Source organism: Ornithorhynchus anatinus, chromosome 10 (genome assembly GCF_004115215.2).
Source record: "Ornithorhynchus anatinus isolate Pmale09 chromosome 10, mOrnAna1.pri.v4, whole genome shotgun sequence".
Taxonomy (NCBI): domain Eukaryota; kingdom Metazoa; phylum Chordata; class Mammalia; order Monotremata; family Ornithorhynchidae; genus Ornithorhynchus; species Ornithorhynchus anatinus.
Window position 1 is genome coordinate 46,759,336 of NC_041737.1, and position 26,734 is coordinate 46,786,069.

Sequence of the window (26,734 nt, forward strand, 5' to 3'; positions counted from 1 at the left end):
CGAGACCCTCTATTTGTATGACTGACTCACCTGTGCAGGAAATTCCCCACCCATTTTTCAAAAAAATCAATCTTATTTATTGAGTGCTTACTGTGTACAGTACTAAGTGATTAGGAGAGTACAATATAACAGAATTGATAAACATTTTTCCTTTCAGAAAGAGGGGCCATTGGTCCAGGGATAATCAACCTTCAAATTTGACTGAAATGAATGGCTGACAGATTAAGCCCATCTCTTCCAACCCTGCAGATGCCAAGCCAGCCTTCCCAACTTTTAGATAGTATGCCAGGGGCAGAGCTGCTTCAGACACTCTTAGAGCCAGATAATACCATTCTGCACCCTTCATACTGGGCCTGATGTCACTTAAGACAAAAAATATGACACCAAATTAACATCTGTCCCTGAGAAAGTGTGTGCCAACTCGTCCATATCCCTCTATTATTCCTTCCCAGAGTCCAGTTCCAGGGTTTGGGTGTCCTAGAATTCAGAAGATGGAGTGTTCGGCACAATAATGAAACAATTTCTAGACTAGGATTCATCCTCTTCCTGAAGTCTCTTTCACAAGGACCCTCTGAGTTTTACTGCCAACAGTGCATTTGTGCAGGGAAAGAGAAATGAAATTGATCCTTAATAAATTATCACTAATAATTTCCAGCAGGGGTGGGAGATCAAACACATGAGATAGGAATTCTCCAGAAGTCATCCAGAACTGGTTGCTGCACTCAAGGAGTATTTATTATTCTATTTATTTTATAAATGATGTGTATATATCTATAATTATATTTATATTGATGCCTGTCAACTTGTTTTGTTTTATTGTCTGTCTCCACCCTTCTAGACTATGAGCCTGTTGTTGGGAAGGGATTGTCTCTCTGTTGCCGAATTGTACTTTCTAAGCATTTAGTGCAGTGCTCTGCACTCAGTAAGTGCTCAATAAATACGATAGAATGAATGAATGAATGAATGAATGGAGAGCCAGGGAAGGACTGTCCCAAAGCCAGGAGATTAAGAGAGGCCACATGGCCTAGTGGCAGAACATGAATCTGGAGGTCTGGAGATACAAGTTTAATAATAATAGTATTTATTAAGTCCTTACTGTGTGCAGAATATTGTACTAAACAGGGGGAGAGAATACACAGGTGGGCATTAAACACTGTCCCTTTCCCTTGAGGGGGTCACAATCTAAAAGTTTATTCAATCATTGGTTTTTATTGAGTGCTTTTTGTGTGCAGAATGTGTACTCGGCACTTGGGAGAATACAATGCAACAGAATTGATAGACATCCCTGCCCACCTGGAGCTTACAGTTTAAAGGGAAAGACAGACATTAAAATAAACTGGAGCTTGGAGAAATCAATCAGTCAGTGGTATTTATTGAGCACTTATTGTATGCAGAGCACTGTACTAAGCATTTGGGATAGTACAGGTCAACAGAGTTACTAGACAAGTTCCCAGCCCACAATGGAGACAGGTACATAAGGAGTGATGAAACTTTAAAACAAAATGCAGACATAGACAAAATACAGATAGACAAAATATTTTAGTTCCCACTCTGCTACTGGTTAAGCCACTTCATCTCTCTGGGTCTTAGTTCCCTCATCCTTAAAATGGTGATGAGAGGTAGATTGTGAGCCCCTTGTGAGGCAGGGACTGTGTCCAGTATGATCATCTTGCACCTATCCCAGTGCTTAGCACATAGGAAGAACATCATAAATACTAACCTGACAAAAAAAAAACCAACGACTACCCCAAGGAGAATTCAGCCCTGAGCTGGTGACCTTCAGGATAATCAGCATTTTTCCAAGCTCTGCCTTGACCCTATTCTGCTGAAAAGCAGTGTGGACTAGTGGAAAGAGCAGAGGTCTGGGAGTCAAAAGAACTGGCTTCTAATCCTGACTCTAGCATTTGTCTGCAGTCTGACTCTGTCACCCCTGAATTCCATTATCTACCCCAGTATTTAGTATGCTGTTTGGCACATTAAGTGCTTAACAAATACCATGATTATTATTAATATCATACCTGGTCCCATTCCCTAGCCAAGTTGCCCAAAATGCCTCCCAGATCCCCAGAAGCTCAGCCCTGTGGCATTGCATTATAGGGAACTACCTATCCCATTGATCAGAGGTGCTCTGCTAACGGCCCCCTAAAACAGAGTGCCAAACCATAGAATGCCCCAGTATAATCTCAATCTCCTGAATCTTCCATCCGCCATTGTTATTCTCCTAGGTTCCCCTAATTCCTCCCCTTTATTCAGTTTTACCCACCTCTTCCTCCCCCTGATGCCACTGAGTCCACGATAAGAGGAAAAGAAGAAAGAGAAATCTAGCTTTGGAAGCACAAGGGATGTGACAGGGGCAGCTCTGGTCTTCACCCCAAGGTCCCCTGAGTCTCTCCACCAGGGTGGTTTTCACTCCTAATGAACCCAATCCAATTACAGCCCCTTAGGGTCCTGCTCCCAGGTTAACTGAGGTTTGCAGTAAAATGACAAACCTCCTCTCTGAGCCATAGATTTCTCAGTCAATGTACTCACTCCTTCCTCCTCCTTCCTGGCCTCGTTACCCCCTTCCATGAAAGACAGGATGGACCCCTATTAGCGTGCCTGAGCAGGCCTGCTCCCAGCTGCCTCTCACAACTTTAAGTGCATTAGAACACATTAATGTGGGGCAAAATTCAGCAGAACAGATCCACCTGGCTTGCTTCTCATGTAGGAAATCAGTCTCTCCCGGAGCCTGGTTCCGGCTTGATCTTATTACCTTTCCTCTGAGAGCGTATTAAGGGGACAGGAAGGGCAGCTCTGGGGGCAAAGGGCAAGCAAATAAAAACAGGATCCTAGTTCTGTCATGGTCTCCTGAGAGTCTGTTGGCTTACCTGTGACTCAGTTCCTCTCATTGTGGTTCACCAAGGAGTAATCAATGGCATTTACTTTTTTTTAATGGTAGTTGCACTGTTCTAAACACTGGAGACGATACAAGCTCATCAGGTTGGACACTGTGCAGGTCTCACATGGGTCTCAAAGTCTTAATCCCCATTTTAGAGATGAAGTAACTGAAGCACAGAGAAGCAAAAGTCATACAGCAGACAAGTGGTGAAGCTGGAAATAGAACCCAGGTCCTTCTGACTCCCAGGCTTGTGTTCTACCCATTAGGCCACTCTGCTGCTCAGAACACTGTCCTCTTCAGGATGTTGGATGAATAAGTAACTTGCTTTTCATACAGCACAAGCAGTTGCTGGAGAGGGTGATGCTTGAGAATTATAGAGAGTTGATGTTTGGAGAGAAAAGGGTGTGATGTATTCCTGTACCCTGCCCTCATTAGGCTGATTACTCATGCTTCCCTTTTTGGACCAAATCTTCATGTTTCCTCATTGAGAAGTGCTTTTTCCCACTTAGTAAATAAATAATAATTATGGTATTGGTTAAGCACTTACTATGTGCCAAGTACCATTCTAAACTCGGGGGTAGGTACAGGGTAATCAGGTTGTCCCACGTGGGGCTCACAGTTTTAATCTCCATTTTATAGATGTTAAGTGAGGCACAGAGAAGTTAAGTGGTTTGCCCAAGGTCACACAGCAGACAACTGGGATTAGAACCCACAGAACCCACATTCTCTGACTCCCAAATCTGTGCTCTTTCCACTAAACCACGCTGCTTCTCTGTGAATTGAGTTGTCAAAACGTCCCTCTGGACTTGCTTATGTTGTGCCACTTGAGTAGATACCATGTGTGAAATGTGGAGCCAATCGAAACACACACGTGCCTATGGGTGTGATCATATTTATCTATGCATTTTGGAATTTGTGTGCGCATCTCCCCAGCTGATGGTTACTGTGTGTGTGCACACATCCTACTAGTGACTTTAAAAAAAAACACAAATAAAATTTTTTTCCTCCTCCCTTATTCTACTTAAGTAGCTGGGACCGAAACTCCATCCCCTCCCTGGAAGCAAGTGCGAGCCGCCAACTGAACCCATTGTGGGCAAGGATTGTCTCTATTTGTTGCTGAATTGTACTCCCCAAACACTTAGTACAGTGCTCTGCACCCAGCAAGCGCTCAATAAATATGACTGAATGAATAATACTGGCATTTAAGTGCTTACTAAGTTAAAGCACTGTTCTAAGCACTGGAGGGGGTGCTACAAGGTAATCAGGTTGACCCACATGGGACTCACACTCTTAATCCCCATTTTCCAGATAACAGAACTGAGGCAGAGAGAATAATAATAATAAAAATAATAATGGCATTTGTTAAGCGCTTACTATGTACAAAGCACTGTTCTAAGCGCTGGGGGGGGGAGGGAACAAGGTAATCAGGTTGTCCCACATGGGGCTCACAGTCTTAATCCTCATTTTCCAGATGAGGGAACTGAGGCAGAGAGAATAATAATGATAAAATGATGATGATGGCATTTGTTAAGTGCTTACTATGTTCAAAGCACTGTTCCAAGCGCTGGAGGGGTGGATACAAGGTGATCAGGTTGTCCCAAGTGGGGCTCACAGTCTTCATCCCCATTTTCCAGATGAGGGAACTGAGGCAGAGAGAAAAATAATAATAATGATGATGCATTTTTAAGCACCTCCTATGTTCAAAGCACTGTTCTAAGCGCTGGAGGAGGGGGGATACAAGGTGATCAGGCTGTCCCAAGTGGGTCTCACAGTCTTCATCCCCATTTTCCAAATAAGGGAACTGAGGCAGAGAGAATGATAATGAAGATGCATTTTGTAAGCGCCTCCTAAGTTCAGAACACTGTTCTAAGCGCTGGAGCGGGGATACAAGGTGGTGATCAGGTTGTCCCACGTGGGGTTCACAGTCTTCATCCCCATTTTCCAGATGAGGGAACTGAGGCCCAGAGAAGCAAAGTGACTTGCCCAAAGTCACCCAGCTTGACAAGTGGCGGAGGAGGAGGGAGTAGAACCCATGACCTTTGACTCCCAAGCCCGGGCTCCCTCCACCGAGCCACGCTGCTGAATGAATGAACGGTTCAACAAGTGGTCCTTCGAAGAACAGGTGTCCCCGTGTCCCCCCGCCTCCCAGCCCGGCCTCGCTGGAGGAGGAGGAGGAGGAGGAGGAGAAGGAGGGGCTTAGAGGTTAGTGACAGCTGCGGGTAGCCAGTGGGAAGGCCGGTCTGGCTGAATGGGGACGGGCCCGAATGGCCCCGGGGGAGGGGAGGGTAAGGCCCGGCGCTGCCCCATCCCCGCCCAGCGTCCCACCTCCCTCCCGGCGGCCAGCGGGGAGGACACAGCGGTCGCAGCAGGTGGACACGGAAGCCAGGAAGGGACGGTAGCACCCCCCACCCCGGGCCCGGCCGTGGGGGGTCAATGGCCCGGAAACGGGCGGCCTCTGCCGCCTCCGGAGAAGAGTTCTCCTTCGTCAACCCCGTGGTGAAATACCTGCTCTTCTTCTTCAACATGCTCTTCTGGGTGAGTCCCTGCCCGGAGGGAGGGGACAAGGAGGTATTCCCGGCTGGGACCCCCCCCACACCCACGCCCAGGGAATGTAGGGGGCAGAGAGGACGTGGCTGGGGTCCGGTGGGCTGCAAGGAAGGGGTCAGTCTCCGGGTCTGGAGGGAGTAGGGGCGGCCGGCAGACCCAGGACTGAGCAGGGGTCTCGGGTGGGCCAGGGGTCGGGGGAGAGCTGCAGGAGAAAGAAGCAGAACCGCCCCCGGGAGCCTTTCCTATTTGCAGAGGGAGCTTCTCCCAGTGCTTGCCCTGAGTCAGCTTCTCTGTCATCTCCCTGTGCTATATCTCCTTGATTCTATTTATCTTGATGATGATGTTTTGTTTTGTTCTGTTTTGCCTTGCTCTCCGTCTCCCCCGTTTAGACTGAGCCGTTCATTGGGCAGGGATGGGCTCTAGCTGTTGTCCAATTGTACATTCCAAGAGCCGAGTACAGTGCTCTGCACATAATAAGCGCTCAATAAATACTACTGAATGAATGATTGAATGTGCTCTCCCCGCAACCCCCTGCTTTCCCGGTCCGAGCTCCCCCGGCTTCATTAACCTGAGGCCTGAGCAGGGGCTGCTCGAATAGACAGTCCCCCACTGGCTCCCCGGGGTCGGAGGCAGTGGTCAGGTCTGCGAGGGATAGCCTCAACTAGTTGGACGTCTGCGAGGGATAGCCTCAAGTAGTTGGACCAAGGCAAGGATGGGAGATGAGGAGGGCGATTCCGAGGAAGAGGCTGGAAGTCAGCCCCACGCTACCTTCACGGTCATACTGTCCCCCAAATTTGAACATTTCTTACCAAAGCGCATCCGTGCTAGTTATCTCATTTTCTCCACAACATTACTCTGAGGAAAAGAGGCGGGTTATAATCTTCATTTTACCAATGAAAACATAGGCACAGAGAGGTTAGGTGACTTACCTGAGGTCACCCAGCAGGCCAGTGACGCAGCTGGGACTAGAATCTTGGGTTTCCGGCTCTCATGCTCTTTCCATTAGACCTCGCCGTCTCCCTGATGCTGCTGTTCTGATGGATGCTCCGGAAATAAGCCAGCCTCTGGGAATGCCTATTCCCCCCTCACCCCCCTTCTTTTCTCTTCCTTCCTCCCCTCCCATCATGTGTGACTTCTCCTACCCCTCCACTCCCAGAAGTTAGGGGATACAACCCTACCCATAATCTGGAGTCTAACTTTGGTTTGGAGGGAACCCTATTTGATATGGGTTTTCCCCGAGAGGCACCAAAGCACTGCTCTGTGTGCTTTTTTAAGCGGTGTGATTTTTCAAGCAGATCACAACTACTGGAGGGCCTGAAAGAAATCCCCTCGGAAAGGCCCTGGGGCATCTGCTGCTGTGGCTGGGATATCACCAGCATTGGGGTTGTTTAGAGATTGGTGGGTGGGGGGAACTGGCAGGGTGAAGAGGGAGAAGTTCCCTCCTTTTGCCTCTCCCTAGGGGATGCCCTGAGCAGAAAGCAGCCACGCTCTCAAATCCCAGTGGTTACTGCCTCTCCCTTAGCAGGGTTCAGGAGCAGCAGATGGTCTCGATGGGCCCATCCAACCCTCTTCTCTGGGGCTGCCAAATTCCAGGCTCCCTTTCCAGTTCCCACAGCCCTGCTCTTTGCTGAAGGATGCAGCTCTGCCTTCCTGCCCTCCTCTTGCCCCCGCTCAATTTTCACTTTTGATTAGGAGTCTCCCGCTCCTCCCGCTTCTAGTCCCAGAAGTGGTCCCTGCAAGACTTGGGTCCCAGGAAGTTTCCAAGCAGTCAGAGAGCACCTGGGTTAGCCAGTCCAAATTCAGAGTGAGGAGGTGGAGAAGGGGAATTCAGGGCTGTGAACTCCCCCTCCCTCACTGACAGATGAGTTACAGGAGAGGTCTCAGGGCCTGAAGAGAGCTCTAGACCGGAAGACAGGCACCTACATTCTTGTGGTCTGAGCTCTAATGCTGGTTTGGTGTGTGACCCTGAGTCAACCTCTTTTCTTCTCTGTGAAAGGTGTGTGTGTGTGTGTGTGTGTGTGTGTGTGTTGGGGGAGGGGCAGTGCAAATATTCCTAAGCCTTTCCTTTTTCCCTCTCCTAGCTGTGGGAAGAGTGGGTAATGACCACGCTCTCTGGGGCATTGTGGAGTCTCCCAAAGAACCAGGTTTTGGGGTTTTTTTAATAAATTTACTACTTGTTGCTCTCCAAGTGCTCAACCCATTAGTGGGCTCTGTATCCTGCAGACCTTGCCAGGGCTTGGAGACACTTGCCCATGAATAGTATCCTGCCTCCCCTCACTGTCTGACCCCTAGGCTCCTCTCCACACAGCTAGAGGCTTGCTTTGGAAATAGCCCATGGGAAACACTCGACAATCCCCTCAAAGGAAAGCATCTGTTCTTCCTGCCCTTTCCTTCTGTAGGCTCAGGTCTCTCTCCCCGCACTCCAACTCCCTTTGGACTAACACTGCTCAGGAAAAGCCCACGGGATGGCTGGCACCCCTGCAGCCAGGATGTGCTCTGGGTTAGGGTTGGAGAATCAAAAACAGTGGCTTGTGGGCAGGGAGGAGAGTATTTTTGCCATGGGTTTGTAACATGTTAGAGAGATGACTAACCAATCCTGGAGATCCAGTCCTCAGCTACTGTTGGTCAGAACTAAAGAGTTGTATCTTCCAACCTGCCTTGGGACTCTACCTACCTTCTGAAGCTCCTTTATTTGTTTTTAATTTTATTTTGTCCCCTGGCTAGAGAGTGGGGAGACTGAATCTGCTCTTCCAGCTTCCCATGCAGGCTGCAGGGCATCTGTCCCCCCACCCCCGCCCCCAAGACTGTATGCTCGTTGTGGGCAGGGAGTGTGTCTGTTTATTGTTGTGTTGTACTCTCCCAAGTACAGTGCTCAGCCCACAGTAAACACTCGATAGATACGACTGAATCAATCCATCTCCAACATCCCTTGGTCTGAAGCTGCCCCTATTCCTCTGGGAGCTTCGAAGGGGAGTTTGGGGGTCAATCTTCCAAAGGAGCCACTCTTTCTCCCTTGCACTTAAGGGTGGAATGCAATGCCTTGGATGTGCACTATCAGGTCTATGCTGAGGTGGGGAGGTGATGTTTGGGCTGGGCTGAGGGGTGTGCCCTATCAACCCTCGGCCCGAGGTATTGGGCAGGGCTCTATCAGCCCTACACTAGGTTAGGTACCAGCTTCCTACTTCCTCCCCTCCCCCTCCAAAGGACAGCAGCTGGGGTGGATTTGCTAATTTATGTCTCCCCTGTTCTCTCTTCCATCCCTTTAGACTCTAAGTTGCTCAAGGGCAGGGATCCAGGCTCTTGATTCTCCTCCTAAGCACTTAATGCAGGTGCTCAATCCAGAGCATTGTTACTTATCCTGAGATGGGTTGGCATCCTGGGGCACCCATGTTTCCAGTCCCAGGTCTCCCTTCAAACCCACTCTGGGGCCGGGGCTGTGCCAGCCTTTCCAAGCAGGGGTAGCAGGACTACCGATTCAAGGTGACACTGTGGTGCAAGGCAATGCAATTCAGGAACAGGCTGGAAACTCCAAGATGTGATTTCAGACCTGGCACTGCCACAGAGAGGGTGACCCTGATCCTGTTCCTTTCCCTTCTTCTGGGCAGAAACGGATCCAAACCGTCCTGAGGAAGGTTCAGCAAGCTGGGGCCCCAGGTGTCCTCATAATGACCCAGAACTGGGCTTTAAAGGGCAGTGCGACATCTTATCTGTTCTGTGCTTCATCCCCCGGAAAGCCCCGACCTGCACCTACATCAATAGAAAGTAAGAAAAATAGACACGGTCCCTGCACTGTAAGAATGAAGAAATATTTACTGTAAATATTATAGCTTTATGTAGTGTTAGGTCCTAAATGACTCTCATGACAAACCATGCCATCCAACATGCAGCATGGCTTAGTGGGTAGAGTACGGGCCTGTGAGTCAGAAGAGCCCGGGTTCTAATCCTGGCTCTGCCACTTGTCTGCAGTGTGACCTTGGGCAAGTCACTTTACTTTTCTTTGCCTCGGTTACCTTATCTGTAAATGGGGATTTGAACCCCATTGTGAGACATGGACTATGTTCAACCTAATTCTCTTGTATTTACTCCAGTACTTAGTACAGCGCCTGGCAGAGAGTAAGTGCTTGACAAATATCATTTTTAAAAAACCCAGAAAAATCAGAGATCTCTTCCCAGGCACCTTGGAGGGGGAGATCCAGACCCAGAGGTGGAGAGAGCTGGAAGAGAAAGAAACACCCTCTAAAGCCTCAATCTGCTTCATTCATTCATTGATTCATTCAGATGTTCTTATTAAGCACTTACTGTGTGCAGAGCACTGTACTAAGTGCTTGGGAAAGTACAAAACAACAATAAACAGACACATTCCCTGCTTCCATCTCCCTCCCTCTCCCCACCCAGGAAGAAGGGTTGCGTCTCTGACCCCCTGTAGCTCATCCTCAGAGATACCAAGCTTGGGGGATGATGGTTACAATGGGAGAAACTAAACTCAAGCAGGGGCTCCTCCTTCTCCCCATTTTCCCTGCCCAGTGTGAGTAGTGAGGCCACAGTGAAGTGACAGTCAGGGCCCCTCCCGCCTTGGAACATCCCCTTTGGCAGTCAGCGGATCCCACTGCTGATGCCAGCCTTTCCTTCTCCCCTCCCCCACCTCCTCTGGACTGTCATGGGGCCCATGGGAAGGGCATAGATTTGCAAGGAAAGACCCACTCTTCCTTCCCGTCAGACTTTGGAATACAGGGCCCCAAGGCAAGCTTGAGGCACAGGCCAGCAGGGTACCTCAGGCTTACTGGTCCTTTGGTACTCTTCCCTTAAGGATTATAAGCCCTGTGTGGGCAGAGATTGTCTCTCTCTAATGCTGAATTGTACTTTCTAAGTGCTTAGTACTGTGCTCTGCACACAGTAAGCGCTCAATAAATACGATTGAATGCCCCAGGAACCCAGACACAAGGCTAACACTCAGGTCATTTTACTGCTTCCTGCCATGATTACTGGGGTTCCTTGAGCAGGCTCTGAACCAGCCCTGTGGATTTTCCTCCTCCTCTCTGATTTGTGTTGTGTCCTATTCTTTTTTCAATAGCATTTATTACGATGTGCCGGTTATATATGTTGGGGTAGATGTAAGCAAATCAGGTTGGACACAATCCACATGGGATTCAGTCTTAATCCCTATTTTACAGATGACGTAACTGAGGCCCAGAGAAGTGAAGTGTCTTGCCCAAGGTCACACAACAGACAAATGGTGGAGCTGGGATTAGAACCCAGGTCCTTCTGACTCCCAGTGCTGTGCATCATGCACTTGGCCACGCAACTGACCCTACCTGACAGTCAGTCAGTCATATTTATTGAGCACTTACTGTGTGCAGGGTACTGTCCTAAGCCCTTGGGAGAGTACAGTATATCAATAAATAGACACATTCCCTGTACACAGCGAGCTTACAGTGTAGAGTGGGAGACAGACTTTAATATAAATAAATTACCTGGTGGTTGTGGAGTAGAGAGGCTGGGTTCAGAGGTATGAGAAGCAGCAGGAGTTATTCGGAGTCATGCCTGGGGATCTTTTCGGATCCATCCAGTTCTCTGTCCCTCTCCTGGAGTCCCAGACTGGTTGCTGTCTCGCTGGGAACTCTGGGGAACAGAAACCAGATGGAACAGGAACTGGCCCCGGAGCTCCAGCGTGGAATGGTGGAAATGGAAGCCCCAGCTCATGCTGGTCTACAGTCTTGCAGTCTTTGGCCTGGGGCTTGCCCTTTCCTGCCCTCAGTTTCCCCAACTCTACCTTGGGGGGAAAGTTTCAACCAGGGCTTGGGGGTCTATATGAAAATCCAGCCCCCTGGTTGGAGTCGAAGGAGTTGTGAGACTGAGGCTGCTGGGAATGAGCCTGCCCCGGAGAGCATGTCTGGATGGGGGAGACAGGCTCAGGAGACACTTAAAAGAATAGCAAGAAGCAGTGTGGTAAGTGACCGTGTCTGTTTTTTGTTATAGTGTACTCTCCCATAGCACTTAGTACAGTGCTGTGCACACAGTAAGTGCTTAATAAATGTGATTAACTAACCGTGTGGCCTAGTAGAGCATGGGTGGGCCTGAGATGCAGAGAACCTGGGTTCTGATCCCAGCTCTGACACTTGCCTCCTCTGTGATCCTGGGCAAGTCACTTAACTTTCCTGTGCCCCAGTTTCCTCATCTGTAAAACATTCAATACCTGTTCTGCCTCATACTTAGAATGTGAACCCTAGTTGGGACAAGGACTGTATCATATCTGAATACCTTGTATCTGCCCCCGTGCTTACAGACAGTGCTTGGCACATAGTAAGGACTTATCAAATACCATTGTTATTATTAGTTGGGTGACAGGAGGTCCAGGGTAGACAGTGGGCATTTAGGAGGAGGGAAGAGAAAATGTTCAATTCCTGTTTTAGAAAATCTGACAGGGGAGACCTGGAGGGGCAGAGATTTATGTCTGAGTTCAAATCTAGGGTCATTAAACTAAATCTAAAATTAATTTGCTACATAGCAACCTTCAGAGAGAATAGATGGTCAAGTCAATAATAATAATACTGGTATTTACTAAGTGCTTACTAGGTGCCAGGCTCTGTACTAAACGCTGGGGTGGGTGCGAAGAAATTAGGTTGGACACAGTCCCTGTCCTGCATAGGGCTCACAGTCTTAACCCCCATTTTACCAATGAGGTAACTGAGGCACCTGTGTTCTCTGTGCCTCAGTTACCTCTTCTGTAAAATGGGGATTAAATCCTCCGATTTAGACTGAGTGTTCTACGTGGGAGAGGGGGGACTGTGTCCAACCTGATTATCTGGTATCTACCCCATGGTTTGAAACAGTTTTGGACACACAGTGAGTGCTCATTAAATTCCACTGGGGGGGGGGGGGGCGGGGGCGGGGAAGAGTCCTCTCAGTCCAGGCTGCATAAATGGCCTTTTTCTGCTCTCATGGGCTTCTGTTGACCAGGTGAGGTGATCGGCCTGCACCTTGGTGGCCAGATCATGCCGTTTCTGCTTTTCTTGGACAAAACACATAAGTGAAGTTCACCAGGCTCTCCAGTACGAAGCCAGACTAGATTATCAAGCAATGACCGGTGACTGTAAATTTCAAAATCCAACAGTACTCTGCCAGCCCCGGGAAGACCAGGGACGCTCCAGTCCCCGTCCATTCTGCACTATTGGGGGGATTATGGGCAGAGAATATGAAAGTGCACAGGCCTAGGAATCAGAGGATCTAGGTTCTAATCCCTGCTCTGCCCCATACCTGCTGTGTGACCTTGAGCAAATCCCTTAACTTCTCTGTGCCGTGTTTCCTCCAACTGCAAAATAGGGAGTCAATCAATCATATTTATTGCGCACATACTGTATACAGAGCATTGTACTCCTTCGATAGTGAGCCTCATGAGGGACCTGATTATCTTATATCTCCCCCAGCGCTTAGTACGATGCTTGCCACTTAGGCATTTAACAAGTACCTTTATTTTTTTTAACAACTCTGTCATACTCTTTCAAGTATTTAGTAGAGTGCTCTGCATAAGGTAAGTGCTCAATGAATACCATTGATTGATTTGGGGTGGGGGGGAAGAGGCAAGGACTAGCATATTCCTCCCTGGGCAGGGTCAGCCCACTGGGCTACACTGACTCTGATGTGGGATGGGGGAGGGAGGCTGTGATTCGTTTTCTTCCCCAAGGAGTGGTGGCAGGCAGAGCCTTTAGTTCTGTGGAGTCTGGCACCCTCTGCCAATGTCATACCTTGGGGAACACAAAGCCCCCAAGGGAGCAGAAGCACCCGCCCCCACCCAGACTCCGGAGAGAGACCCCACAGAGGAGGTCGGCCATTGAAATAGCTGCACCAGGATGATCCTGTTAGCGGGCCAAGGGGACTCCTGACCTCCCTCCCCAAAAACCAGTTCCTGCACAGGCTTTCTCTCCCCTTTAACGACAGAGAGAGGGGCTCACTTGGCACTGCCCGATGTCCTGTCCTTCCCCCGGCTTCTCTGAGGTGGGCTGGCCCAAGCTTCCCTGAGAAATCCCTCCGGCCAGAGAGGGCCCCAGCCATTACCATGGCAATGGCATGCCGCTGCTCAGCACCAGCCAGAGGAATGGGGTGGAGTGGGGGGCGGGGGGAGGACCTGAGGAGCATGTGGAGGTGACCCCTGGGGTTCTCTGTTGAGCTCCTTGAACTAGTAGTGACAGAAGCATTTGTTTGAATGCAGGCTTGGTGCTGTAGTAGACGAAGTACAGAATTACAAAATGACACCATTTAAGGCCCCCGTAATCCTCTTCCCCAGAGGGGCAGCCTGGGTCAGCCTATCTCTTGGAGAGAACTGCTACCATCTTATTCCACTTTTAATAATAATAATAATAATGTTGGTATTTGTTAAGCGCTTACTATGTGCCGAACACTGTTCTAAGCGCTGGGGTAGACACAGGGGAATCAGGTTGTCCCACGTGGGGCTCACAATCTTAATCCCCATTTTACAGATGAGGTAACTGAGGCACCGAGAAGTGAAGTGACTTGCCCACAGTCACACAGCTGGCAAGTGGCCGAGCCGGGATTTGAACCCATGACCTCTGACTCCAAAGCCCGGGCTCTTTCCACTGAGCCATGCTGCTTTTCTACTTTACTCTTCTCACCTGGCTGACTGGTTGGTTCCCAGGCTGTTGACCCTTCAAAATCTGTTCAGGCTTAAGGAGACCTGTGGCCTCTCTCTTCTGTCTTCCCTCTGCCTAGCCATGTGGAGTTGGTGGTCTTGGTCCCTGAGAAGTAGCATGGGCTAGTGGATAGAGCACCGGCCTAGGAGTCAAAAGAACCTGGGTTCTAATCCCGGTTCCGCCACTTGTCTGCTGTGTGACCTTGGGCAAGTCACTTCTCTGTGCTTCAGTTACCTCATCCGCATAATGGGGGTTAAGACTGTGAGACTGTGCGACGTGGACTGTGTCCAACATGATTACCTTGTATCTACTCCAGCGCTTAGAAGAGTTTCTGGCACATAGAGCTTAACAAATACCAGTGGAAAAAAAAACACCTCAAAAAAATTCTGAACCTTGACTTCCTCTCTATCTGTAGGTGATCGCCATAGTGTTGGTTGGTGTGGGAGTCTATGCACGACTAATGAAGCATGCAGGTGAGGTCATTCCACCTTCCCTTACCTGCCTGGGACCTCCCTAGCCTTACTCCCATGCCCCATCCTGCAGGGCTCCCTCCCTTCTGTCGTTCCCTTAGAAAAGAGAGAAGATTTTGAGGGGAGCTACTTGACATCCCTCCACACACCTTCCCCTGCCTACTCCCTCACCTCCACCTCAAGTCCCAGGTCCATGATTGCTTTTCCTTCCCTGGAAGCAGGTTCTGAAGCAGTCTGCAGGCCGATGATGATGATGATAATAGTAATAACTGTAGTATTAAACGCTTATTATATGCCAAGCACTGCACTAAGTGTTGAGGGTAGATAAAAGATAAACAGCTCCCACCTGGGACTCACCGTTAAGTAAGAGGGAGAACAGGTATTGAATCCCCATTTTGCAGATGAGGGAACTGAATCACAGAGAAGTTGAGAAGTGACCAAGGCCCAGTAGTCAAATGGTGGAGCTGGGAGTAGAACCCGGGTTCTCTGACTCCCAGGCCCATGCTCTTTCCACTAAGCCATGGTGACGTCTCCTCTCCCTCCCCCGCCTCCCTTCCCTCTACTTCCATTCCATCCCCTTTTTCCTCCCCTCTCTCTACCTCATCCTCATTTCTCCCCAACCCCTTCCCTGCTGTCTCCCCCGCCCCCTCCCTCCCTTCCTCCCTCAGAGACAGCCATGGCCTGCCTGGCGGTGGACCCAGCCATCCTCTTGATTACAGTGGGCATCCTCATGTTCCTGCTCACTTTTTGTGGCTGTATCGGCTCCCTGCGGGAGAACATCTGCCTTCTACAGATGGTGAGTATCCCTTGGGGACAGGAACCCTAATGTGCAAGCAACCCTGCACACTCACACTCTCTTCCCCACCTCCCCAGCAGCCAGGACCCCTAGTTTCCATTCCTCACCACCCTGTCTGCCTTAGTTCCTCACTCTGATCATCCCCTTATTCAGCCAGCAGCCCCACCCCCGTCGGAGTCGGCATCCAAGATTTCCAAGCCTTGGGCAGTCCCCTGGCCCAGGAAAAAGCTGTGTGCTGCGCAGCTGTTCATTAACAGCCTCGCCCCACCCCAGTGGTGACTAAATTTCAGTGGTGGAGAAGTGCTCGGACACGGGTTCCAGTCCCTCTTGGTTGACGGTTCCTCCCCTCTCTTCCTTCCCTGCCTTCTAAAAGTTCTCTGTCTGCCTCACCGTCGTGTTTCTGCTGCAGCTGGCTGCCGGAGTCCTGGGCTTCGTCTTCTCAGATAAGGTAGAGTTACAGAGGGACTACCTGGCCCCCTTCAGGGTATGGACAGAGGGTGGGAAGGATGTCTCCTGCCCTTGTTCCTACCTGTGACCTTTCCTAGCCCCTGCCCCTCCTTCCCAGATAGACCTCTCCTTGGGTAGTCTCCCGGTCCCTTAGAAGTGGTTGCAAGGGAGTAATTGGGATCATGCTGCTCCTGGGAGAGAATCCTTGGACATGCTGGGAAAGGAAGGTAAAGATAAAGGTAGGAAGATAGAGATAAAGTTTTCTTACCCATTGCTAAGAGGGAGACAGAAGCCCTAGGTGTGGGTGTCGTTCATTTCCTTAAAATAAAATACATCGTTAGATTTGACCAGGAGAGATGGTACTGACTGCTCAGGCCCTGACTCTGTGGCTCAGTGATGCCCCTTTGGGTCTGACCAGCTCCCTCCATCCAGGCCAGGTGGGTCTGACTGCCCAGACCCTGACTCTATGGCTCAGTGATGCCGCTTTGCCAAAAGGGAACAGCCTGAGGATCTGGAGGCGGGCAAAAGTGGAGCAGGGCCTGGCCTGGCTCGGCCAGTCCGGGACTTTTCCATCAAGCCACAGGCAGGGAGTTGGGTGTCCCAGGCCCCAGAGGATGAAGTCACACTTCAATCCTCTGCTTCTCATGTGGTCAGCGGGGGTGACCACATCACCGTTCCTGGTCCTTCCTGGCTCAGGCCAGCCCTGGGGTCCCAGGCTCATGGAGCCAGCCCAGCCTGGCCCAGATCTCAGCCCACTTGGGTTTGGAACGAGTTCAGCTCTTTCCTACAGAGACCCTCTCCCCATTTTGTTCATTCATTCAATAGTATTTATCGAGCGCTTACTATGTACAGAGCACTGTACTAAGCGCTTGGAATGTACGATTAGGTAACGGATGAGTTTCAAACCGCGGGGAGAAGGAGGGAGTGTACAGTGCAGGACCGGGTCTCCGCTGCTTATGCGAAGTCATTTTGTACAGACATAATCGTTCCCTCGGTGGCTAGGTCTACATTCCCCGAAACCCTTAGGGCAACCTTGCGTGCGTGATAGCACCCCTCTTCTGTTTCGGCTCAAGTTCACGTTTCGGCCAAGCTGGGTGGATCCAGCTGCAGATGTCCATCCTGAGCGGGGAGCAGAAAGAGTCTACACTCCATCCGGCCCACTTCCCAGTTCCTTCCTTCCTCTAGGATAAGCTCAGTAGCGCACTCTCGTGTTTCCAAGGAAAAGTGAGCTTCAGGAAGGGGTCACCAGCAAGGCCTAGCACCCAGCTGGTGTGGGTCGGGGAAGGGAGAGGCTGACCCGTGCTAGGACAGACAGCCTCCGCAACATATATATGGGAGGGTGGAACTGTCCTGGGTTGGGACTGTGACCACTACAGGGTCCGTGGTCGGGGGAGAGCAGAGAGGGTATAATAATAATGATGATGGTATTTGTTAAGCGCTTACTATGTGCCAAGCACTATTCTAAGCACTGGGGTAGATACAAGGTTATCAGCTTGTCCCACGTGGGGCTCACAGTCTTAATCCCCATTTTACAGATGAGGTAACTGAGGCCCAGAGAAGTTGTGACTCGCCCAAAGTCACACAGCCGACAAGTGGTGGAGTCAGGATTAGAACCCAAGACCTCTGACTCCCAAGCCCGTGCTCTTTCCACTGAGCCACGCTGCATATCCCCAAGTGCCATCCCCATACCTCTGATTGTAAGCTTGTTATGGGCAGGGAAGGTGTCTGCTAATTCTGTTACATTGCACTCTCCCAAGCACTTAGTACAGTGCTCTGCACACAGTAAATACTCAATAAAGACCATTGATTTATTGATAGGCACGGGGAAAGGTGAGCGAGATCATCAATAAAGCTATCGTACACTACCGTGATGACCTGGACCTGCAGAACCTCATCGACTTTGGCCAGAAGGAGGTAGGGACCACCAGATTTGGGAGAAGGGCGAGGTGCTGAGGGTGAGAGGGTATCAGGGGGCATTATATTTAATTATATAAATATTTAAGTGCTTCAAGGAGCCCCCCTATCCTCAGAGCACACAAATCCCTGCCCTCTCCTAAAGGGCACATCTTCCACCCCACCAAATGCATAGTTCTGATTCCTCTCTGCTAGAGCCTTAATAATAATAATGGTATTTATTTAAGCACTTCCTATGTGCCAAGCACTGTTTTAAGCACTGAAAAATAATTGTGGTATTTGGTAATCGCTTACTCTGTCCCAAGCACTGTTCTAAGTGTTGGGGTAGATACAAGGTAATCAGGCTGGACACAGTCCATGTCCCTCATGGGGCTCACAATCTTGATCCCCATTTTGCAGATGAGGTAACAGGCACAGAGAAGTAAAGTTATTTGCCCAAGATCACACAGCAGACATGCGGCTGAGCCGGGATTAGAACCCACAACCTCTGACTTCCAGGCCTATGCTCTTTCTGCTAGGCCATGCTCCTTCTCTACTTTCACAATGACCGGCCACATCGAATGGAAGAATCATGCCTGTGCAGTGACCCGTGCTGGGAAGCAGCGTGGCCTAGTGGAAGGAGTGCAGGTCTGGAGTCGGAGGCCCAGGGTTCTAATTTCGGCTCCTCCACTTATGTGCTGTGTGATCATGGGCAAGTCACTTAGCTTCTCTGTGTCTCAGGTCTCTCATCTGCAAAATGGGGATTCAACACCTGTTCTCCTCTACCCGCTGTGAGCCCCTGTGGGACCTGATTATCATGTATCTACACCAGCACTTAGTTCAGTGCTTGGCCTAAACTAAGTGCTTAACAAATACCACAGTTTATTATTATTATTCCTTTGTGTTCACTGGGACTACAAGTCCCAGCAGCCCACGACTCTGTTTCTGCTCAGATTGCCCTGTCCCTGAAATGAGGCTGGGCCATGTTGGGGCTTGTGAACAGGAATAGGCCTGCCCTCCTGAGGCTCGTCATGGGCCAGGCCAGACCGGGGTCCCAGAGTTTCAGTCTGTGAAGGGGTCTACTCTCTGCCTGTGCAATAAACCCCTGACTCTCATCAGTGTCCAGAAGAGAGCCTCTCCCCAAGCCTGGGTTTCCCACACTAGGGGTGATGATAACTCTGTAGCCTCTTCCCATTCCCAGCTGATTGGAATGAACAATCCTTTGGGTGGTTACTCCTAACAAAGTCCAACCTGGGCTGGGGCATGAGCCAAACTCTCTCCTGCTGTTACCATCTGTTGGGGATGGATGGGCTGTGACCCCCAGATTTGGGTTTTCAATATAGTTCAATTGCTGTGGAGGCGTCTCGTACAAGGACTGGTCCCGGAACTTGTATTTCAACTGCACGGATGACAACCCCAGTCGGGAGCGCTGCTCTGTGCCCTTCTCCTGCTGCCTGCATGTCCCCGACCAGGTGAGCTCCTAACCCCTCATGGGCAGGGGGTAAGGGTCATTCCCCCACCCATCCCCAAAGCTCCCTACAGCTGTGGCCTCAGGGAGACTCATGAGAGGTCTGCAAATGGGAAAACTAAGGCAATTCTTTTCCATTTTTTTGTCTGAAACATGGTACTTGATCCTTATAGTGCCTGAGACTCAAAATGGAGAACTAAAGCAACACTTATAAGGAATAGTGAACATCAAAAGTAAACACCTCCCTTATCTGAAGGGGACCCCCCCTTTTTTTGTATTGTGTGCATTTGTGTGTATCGTGTGTACTTGTTTCCTTGCACTGATCATTTTGACACCCCCTGTTTGTACTTTACTTGTTTTTACGTGTGTAATAAAATATAGCACTGAGGTAGCAAATACTAAAATGGTTTTCCTCAGGTGCTTTAATTAAATATCACTAGTTGATTCTGAGTGAAAAGCACACATCTAGAGGCATTCAGATCCTACCTAAGACAGGACTTTTTTTCCAGACTAACCACTAGGCGATGCTCCAAAGCAAACAGCATTGCCATTTCAATTTCAATAGTATTTATTGAGCGCTTACTATGTGCAGAGCACTGTACTAAGCACTTGGAATGTACAGTTGGGCAACAGATAGAGACAATCCCTGCCCAATGACAGGCTCACAGTCTAATCGGGGGAGACACAGCAGAGCAAAACAGAACGAAATAAAAACAAAACATCATCACGATAAATAGAATCAAGGGGATGTACACCTCATTAACAAAATAAATAGGGTAATGAATAATATATACAAATGAGCACAATGTGGAGGGGAAGGGGGGAGGGGGAGGAACAGAGGATGGGGTGGGGAGGGGATGCCATGATGACCCTTTCCCGTTGCCCTTGTTTCCCCTTGTCCCCATCCCCCCCATAGGTTTCAGGAAGTATTTGAGCGGTTTAAAGGAAGGAAAAAGGGATTCAGTCACCCAGACTTCTCACTGATTCCAAGAAAAGTGCCATCATGAATTGAAATGTAAACGCACAGCTCTTGTGCAGTTAGGAGGAAGTCCCCTTAACGGGGTTTGAAATGGGGAAATGAAAGAAAGAGACCATCCTCAGGTGGTCATTTCTTTGCTCCCCTCCTCTCCGCCAGACGGTGATCAACACCATGTGTGGCCAGGGCATGCAGAGCCTTGACTACCTGGAGGCCGGTGAGGTCATCAACACCAATGGCTGCATCGACAAGCTGGTCAACTGGATTCACAGCAATCTCTTCCTGTTGGGGGGCCTGGCACTGGGCTTGGTCATCCCCCAGGTAAACCTGGTCCTGAGGACGTGGGGCCGGGGCTAGACAGGCGGGAGGTTTGGAGGGTGGGGTGTTCTCCCAAATGTGCAACCCACATTTCTTGGGGTTCTAAAGTTGGAAGAATCCTAGAGAAGCAGGGAGAATAGGGACACTGGAACCGGGGTATACAGTGTCAAGAAAGAGCTAGGGACACTGAGGAGGTGTGGGTGGTGCACAACTAAGCCTTAATTGGGGCAGTTCAAGCCATCAGTCAATCAATATTGTTTCTTGAGCTCCGAGGACTCAACTAAACACCTTGGAGATGTCAACAGAAGCAAGACATAGGCTACCTCTCTTTGGTATTTGTGCCAAGCACTGTTCTAAGTGAAGTCCCTTTCCCAAAAGGGACTCACAGTCTAAGTCAAAGGGAGGAGGACGATTTAATTCCCATTTTGCAGCTGAGGTAACTGAGGCAGAGAGAAGTTAAGTGACTTGCCAGAGGTCACACGGCATACAAAGGGCGGAGCTGGGATTAGAACCCAGGCCCTGTGACTCCCAGGTCTGTGTTCTTTCCTCTAGGCCTTGCTCCTTCCCTCTCCCCATCCACCCCCTGCCCAAAAAGTCACTGGCTTTAGTGGATAGAGCACAGACCTGGGAGTCAGAAGGACCTGGGTTCTAATCGTGGCTCTGCCATTTGTCTGCTGTGACCTTGGGCAAATCACTTCACTTCCTGTCCCACAGTTACCATCTATAAAATGAGGATAAAGAGTGTGAGCCCCATGTGGGACAGAGACTATGTCCAACCTGATTAACTTGTTAACCCAGGACTTAGTGCTTGGCACATAGTAAGAACTTAACAAGTACCATTATCATTATTATTAGTAATAATAATAGTAATAAATTTATAATCTAATGGAGGAGGGAGACAATATGTTCAAGTAGTGGGAGTGGGAGGAAGAATGTGGATAGAACAGGTGGTAGAAGGGGTATGTTAGGAGAAAATAGGTGTAATATTTGAAGAGTTGGGAGCTTTCATAGGAGTTCAGGCATGGTCCTGGGCTGGGGGCGAGATTTTGGAGCAGAGGTGATATGTAGGTGGGGTGGGAGGGAGCATTCCTGCCCCTGAGTTCCCTCTCTGCCTCTCAGCTGGTTGGCATCCTGCTATCTCAGATCCTCATCAATCAAATCAAAGACCAGGTCAGGCTCCAGTTCTACAACCAGCAGCACCGGGCTGATCCTTGGAACTGAGCAGACACCGGTCTACCCAAACTTGGTACCAGGTGGGCACCATCACCTGGCAGCTGTGGACACGGCCCCACATGAAGAGCAGAGATTATTTGAATTCCCCCTCTCCCCTTGACAGCCCAGGGGCAGAGGGAAGCCTCTATGGGCAGACTAGGACAAAGGAATACGGTGGCCTGGGTCTCAGGAGAAGGGCCTCTTCCTTTGCCCAGCACTGCCAGGCTTCTAACTTTTTTTTTAAAAAAAAGCAGCTGTTGGGTTAGTGCTGAGATAGTGGATAGCAAGGAGAGGTGCCATAGTACCATTTTCCTCCTCTCTCACTCAGGCCCCCACAGCAGCCTTCCCTTTGCCCTTCCTCTCCTTGGCACAGCCAAGTGACCCCACCCAGGCAGCAGAGGAAAGAGGGTGCCATAGTCTCTGTCCTGAGCCCAGCTGGCCTTAGGGCTCATTCTGGACGAACGAATTGCAGATGGGAGATGCAAAGACAGAATCCTCACTGGAGTGGGGGAGGTGTCTGTGGTTGAACAGGTAGGGGGAAATGCCAATGTAGCATTCCCAAGTGACAATCAGCCAACCTCATCCTCTGCCCACCCCCACCCCCCAGCCTCAGTTCCATGGGAACACCTAGGGAGGGGTGGCAGTCGAATCCCCCCATAAAAAAAAAGAGTTCAAGCCCGCATTCGCTGTTCTGTACTTGGAGGGAATACGACGAAGTGGAGCACATCTTTCTCACCACTGTGTCCTGCTCAGGGGCACGGTAGGCAGAGCCTCCTACCCTGGCCCGTGACTTTTCTTTCCACGTTCAGCCGTGTGGGACCGAGAGGCAGACCACCCTTCCCTCCCAGCTCGTTTCCCCCGTCCTGGATGCACCCAGAAAGATTTCTATATTTCTACAGGCTCTGCCCTCAGAAGGATTCTGGCTGGTGTTGTGGGGAGGGGGGAGGCATAGGGCAGCCCCCCCCCACCATTGCCCCCTGACTTGTGTGGACTGACTGGTCAACTCCTGCTGGCAATAAAAGCAGATCGAGGGGTGGGGTCGGCTCTGGGTCGTCCTTTCCAGGGCTGGGGCCCGGGGGTGAGGAGAAACAGGGCCACCAAAGGAGGAAGACTCTAGCCCTGGGCCTGTTTGGAGGGGGGCGGCTTCAGGCCTTCTTTCCCCTTGAAACGCAGTAGAGCCCCTCCCCACTAGCTAGGGGGAAATGGCTTCAGCCCCCTCCCCGCTGGGGCTTCTTGCCCGAACTACGTTTGGTGCCGGGGGCTGCTCAGTGGTCCCTCCCCTCCCCTCGCTCGGAGGCCCACTTTGGGACTCAGGAGAGCTGGCTCCCAGCCTTAGCCCGCCATGGCGCAGGGAAGGGAGGGGAGGGTGCTGGCTGGGTCGGCCCAGAGCGGGGGTGGCCCGCAGGCTCCGGGAGGGGGGCGGGGCGGGAGCGCTCTGGGTGGTCCCCCCCCCGCCCATCACAGCCGGGACCCTCCGGAGTGGGCGACAGGGGACTTCCCTCCCCCACACACACACTCCTCAGGCTGCCCCATAAAGGGGGAGTCAGCTTGGACCTGGGGGGGGGGGGGGGGAAGGTGGAAGGGGGGCACCGGCCCTGACGCAGCCCTTGCCCTGGATATCGGGTACCAAACGTCAGTGATGACCAGGGGCCTGGGAGGAGACACAACATCTTTCGCGGTTGTGTGTGTGTGTGTGCTGTTGTTGTTGCTTTCCCTCCCTTCCAAACCGGCGCCCCTCCTTCTCCCTGGGTCTAAACTGCCGCGCCTCGGAGGGCGCCGGTCCTTGCAGCCGGCCGGGCCCGAAGCCAACAGTTTCGCTCTGCTGCTAGTAGAGAGGAAAAAAAATAAGGGCCTTTCATTCTGGGGGCGAGGCAGATGCAAGCGCCTCCTCGCTGACGCGCGTTTACTTTGCCCGTGCCAAGGAACGTGGGTTTTTTGCTCCTCGTCTCCTTCCAGGGCCGCAGTCCCCACCAGGGCCTCGATGCTCGGCCGCCCGCTCAGACGTTTCTGTGGCATTTTTTGGGGCGTGCACCGGGCCCGAGGGGGTGGATGGGTCCCGGAGCGAGGGAACTCAGCGCTCAGTACAGTGCTTTGCACACAGGAAGTGCTCAGTGACTGAATGAAGGAGGGAAGGGGCTGGCCCGAACCTAACTGGACAACCAGGATCGGAGCCCAGATTCGAAACCAGAGGGTTATTCGTTCATTCAATCGTATTTATTGAGCACTTACTGTGTGCAGAGCACTGAAAAGCACTTAGTACAATTCCGCAACAGAGATAATCCCCGCCCACAACAGGCTCACAGTCTAGCAGGGGAGAGACAGGCATCAAAACAAGTAAGTAGACATCAATAGCATCAGTATAAATAGAATTATAGATATATGCAAAGCATTAACATAAATAGAATTATAAATATGTATATATATACACAAGGGCTGTTGGCGGGGAGGGGGTAGAGCAAAGGGAGGGGGTTGGAGGTCGGGGGGAGCAGAGGATAAGAGGGGCTTAGTCTGGGCAGGCCTCCTGGAGAAGGTGAGCCTTCAGTAGGGCTTTGAAGGGGAGAAGTATGATTGGCAAATTTGAGGAGCGAGGGCATTCCAGGTCAGAGGTAGGACGTGGGCCAGTGGGCCAGGGGTCGACGACAGGTGAGAATGAGGCATAGTGAGGAGGTTAGAAGCAGAGGGGCAGAGTGTGAGGGCGGGGATGTAGAAGGAGAGAAGGCAGGTGAGGTAAGAAGGGGCAAGGTGATAGAGAGCTTTGAAGCCAATAGCTAGGGGTCCCAGCTCCCAGCCCAGAGAAGGGGCGCTCCCGGGCTGACTCGGGCAGGGGAAGGATGTGGGTGCTAGCGATATAAATACGATGGGGGGGCTTTCCAGCTGTGGGGGTAAAGCCACGCAGCTGTGGCCTCAGCACCCCCCCCGCCCAGCCTCTTCCAAGCTAGCCTGCCTTCTCCGTCTCCACCAAACCCCTACCACTTACCCTGTCCCCTTTACCAGCCTTCTAAAAGGGAAACCACCCCCCTGCCCCTCCACGAGGTGGGAGAATAGATGGGGTGGGGAGCTAGAAGAGAAAAAGTCCTGGTAGGGGGGCTACCATTGTCCACTCTCTTCGATTCCCTCACCTCTCACACCAACTCTTCCTCTCAGGTTAGAGGGAGAAAAAATGAGAGCCTGTTTTTTTTTAAATATTTTTAAAGTGCTTCCTAGGTATCAGGCACTGTACTAAACACTGAGGTAGATAGACTTTAATCAGATTGGACCCAGTCTCTGTCCCACACACGGCTCACAGTCTTAATGCCCATTTTACAGATGAGATGACTGAGGCACAGAAAAGTTAAGTGACTTGCTTAAGGTCACGCAGCCGACACGTGGTGGAGCTGGAATTAGGACCCAGGTCCTTCGGACTCCCAGGCCCAGGTGGCCAGAAGGGAGTCGTAACCTTGATGTAAACTTTTTTTAGAAGAGTGTGTGTGTGTGTGTGTGTGTGTGTGTGTGTGTGTGTGTGTGTTTTAAATGCAGAGGTGGACTGGTGTGGGAATTTATCTTGTTTTTAGAGAATAGTCCTAAGATAGTGAGACATCCCAACCAGTCTCTATTTCTCCACCCTCCTCTTCCCCTTGGCCCCGTCTCCCTTCCATCCCATCTCCCTCATCCCTCCAACCTTAAGGAGGCTGGTCACCACATCAGGAGGGCAGTGGGTGGTTTTCTCGGTACTGCATCTAATCTGCACCAAGCTGCATCCCCTGCTGGGTCCCTTGAGTAGGTGAGAGGTGCCCGTGATGGTTAATGGGAAAGGAATGAGACAGGGACAGGGGTGAACAGAGCCTCTGAGGCAAGGGCTGTCTCTCCTCAGAGTCTTTGCCCAAGATGAGAGTGCTGGGGAGAGGTGGGGGAAGGGATGGGTAAGGGTAGGTGTGAATACTAATAAAGGATTGGTATCACCATGCCATCCAACCCAAGAATTGAAAAGGAAAATCTGGGACCCCTGCCAAGTTTCGTCTCCCCATCCTTTCCCTCTGAAGAGGCCAGCTAGTTTGACCAAACCAAGGAAGCGCTGGTCATCCTCACCCGCTTCTGCCCTGTAACTGACCATCCTACCCAAGTGGCTGACTTGAACATCAAACCTCTCCAAAAGAGTCAGAAGCTCAGAAACCTTCTTTTCTCACCAAAGGTAGATGTTGGGCGCAGCAGTTGCTTCACAGCTGGATGGACAAGGCAGCTACCTAGAGGAGGAGGCAGGGAGGGAAAAGTTGCCAAAGCAAGATCTAAAGTACAGACCTTGGTCTGGGCAGTAGCCTTCGTGGGACCTTTTATTGCCCCGGACCCTAACCCTCTTATAATATGGAATTTATTAAGCACACGCTATGTGCCTAAACACTGGGGTGGAAACAAGATAATCATATCGGACAACAGTCCCTGTCCCACAAGGGAATGACTGTCTAAATGGTAGGGAGGGCAGGTATCAACCCCATTTTACACATGGGAAAATTGGGGCTGAGAGAGGTAAAGCGACCTGCTCAAGGTCACACAGCAGACCAGTGGCAGATCTGGAACTAGAACCAGATCTCCCGATTCCCAGGCCCTTACCTTGGCCCGCCGCCACTGGGCTTGGAACAAGTGGTTTCTGTAAGCCACCTGAGGGCCAGGGACCATTCCCACCTCAGCATTCTCTCCCTGCACTTAATATAATGCTCCGCATCCAGTAAGTGCTAATAAAAACTATTATGCTGTTACTACTACTTCTGCGGGAGTTGAGAAACCAAGTCAAATCTAAGCAGAGCTGAACTGTGTTTAGAGAACATTTAGGACAATTAAAATGTAAGCTCCTGGAGCCCAGAGGCACACTATCTTGCATTGCTCCTGGCATTTTGCCTGTGCTCTGGACCCAGCTAGCAGCAATGAGCTGGAGCTCCTTTAGTCACCCTGGTGAAGGGAAACTTTCAGCAGATGAGTGATTAATCAGAGATTTTCACCTTTTTGTTTTTAAAGAAAATGTACCACAGTGGTCTCCATATTTTACTCAAAGTACCACATCCTCACATTTCTCTTGTCACACTCAGCCTAGCTCAGCTCCTCCCCAGTCAGCC

At 50.7% G+C, this 26,734-nt stretch overlaps 1 protein-coding gene across 3 annotated transcripts; it reads left to right on the top strand.

The window, feature by feature from the left end:
* Positions 1-5,145: 5,145 nt before the first annotated feature.
* On the top strand, positions 5,146-22,685 carry TSPAN33 (tetraspanin 33). Of its 3 annotated transcripts, none has more exons than XM_007670839.2 (8): positions 5,146-5,413; positions 14,486-14,543; positions 15,209-15,336; positions 15,710-15,784; positions 17,602-17,697; positions 19,020-19,148; positions 20,280-20,441; positions 21,558-22,685. In XM_007670839.2, the coding sequence occupies exons 1-8, from the start codon at positions 5,312-5,314 to the stop codon at positions 21,657-21,659; spliced, it is 852 nt and encodes a 283-aa protein (XP_007669029.2). In that variant the 5' UTR covers positions 5,146-5,311; the 3' UTR covers positions 21,660-22,685. The 3 variants fall into 3 exon arrangements, with proteins under 3 accessions (XP_007669029.2, XP_028928565.1, XP_007669035.2); XM_029072732.1 differs by having other exon boundaries at positions 15,746-15,784; XM_007670845.2 differs by lacking the exon at positions 15,710-15,784.
* Positions 22,686-26,734: the final 4,049 nt, after the last annotated feature.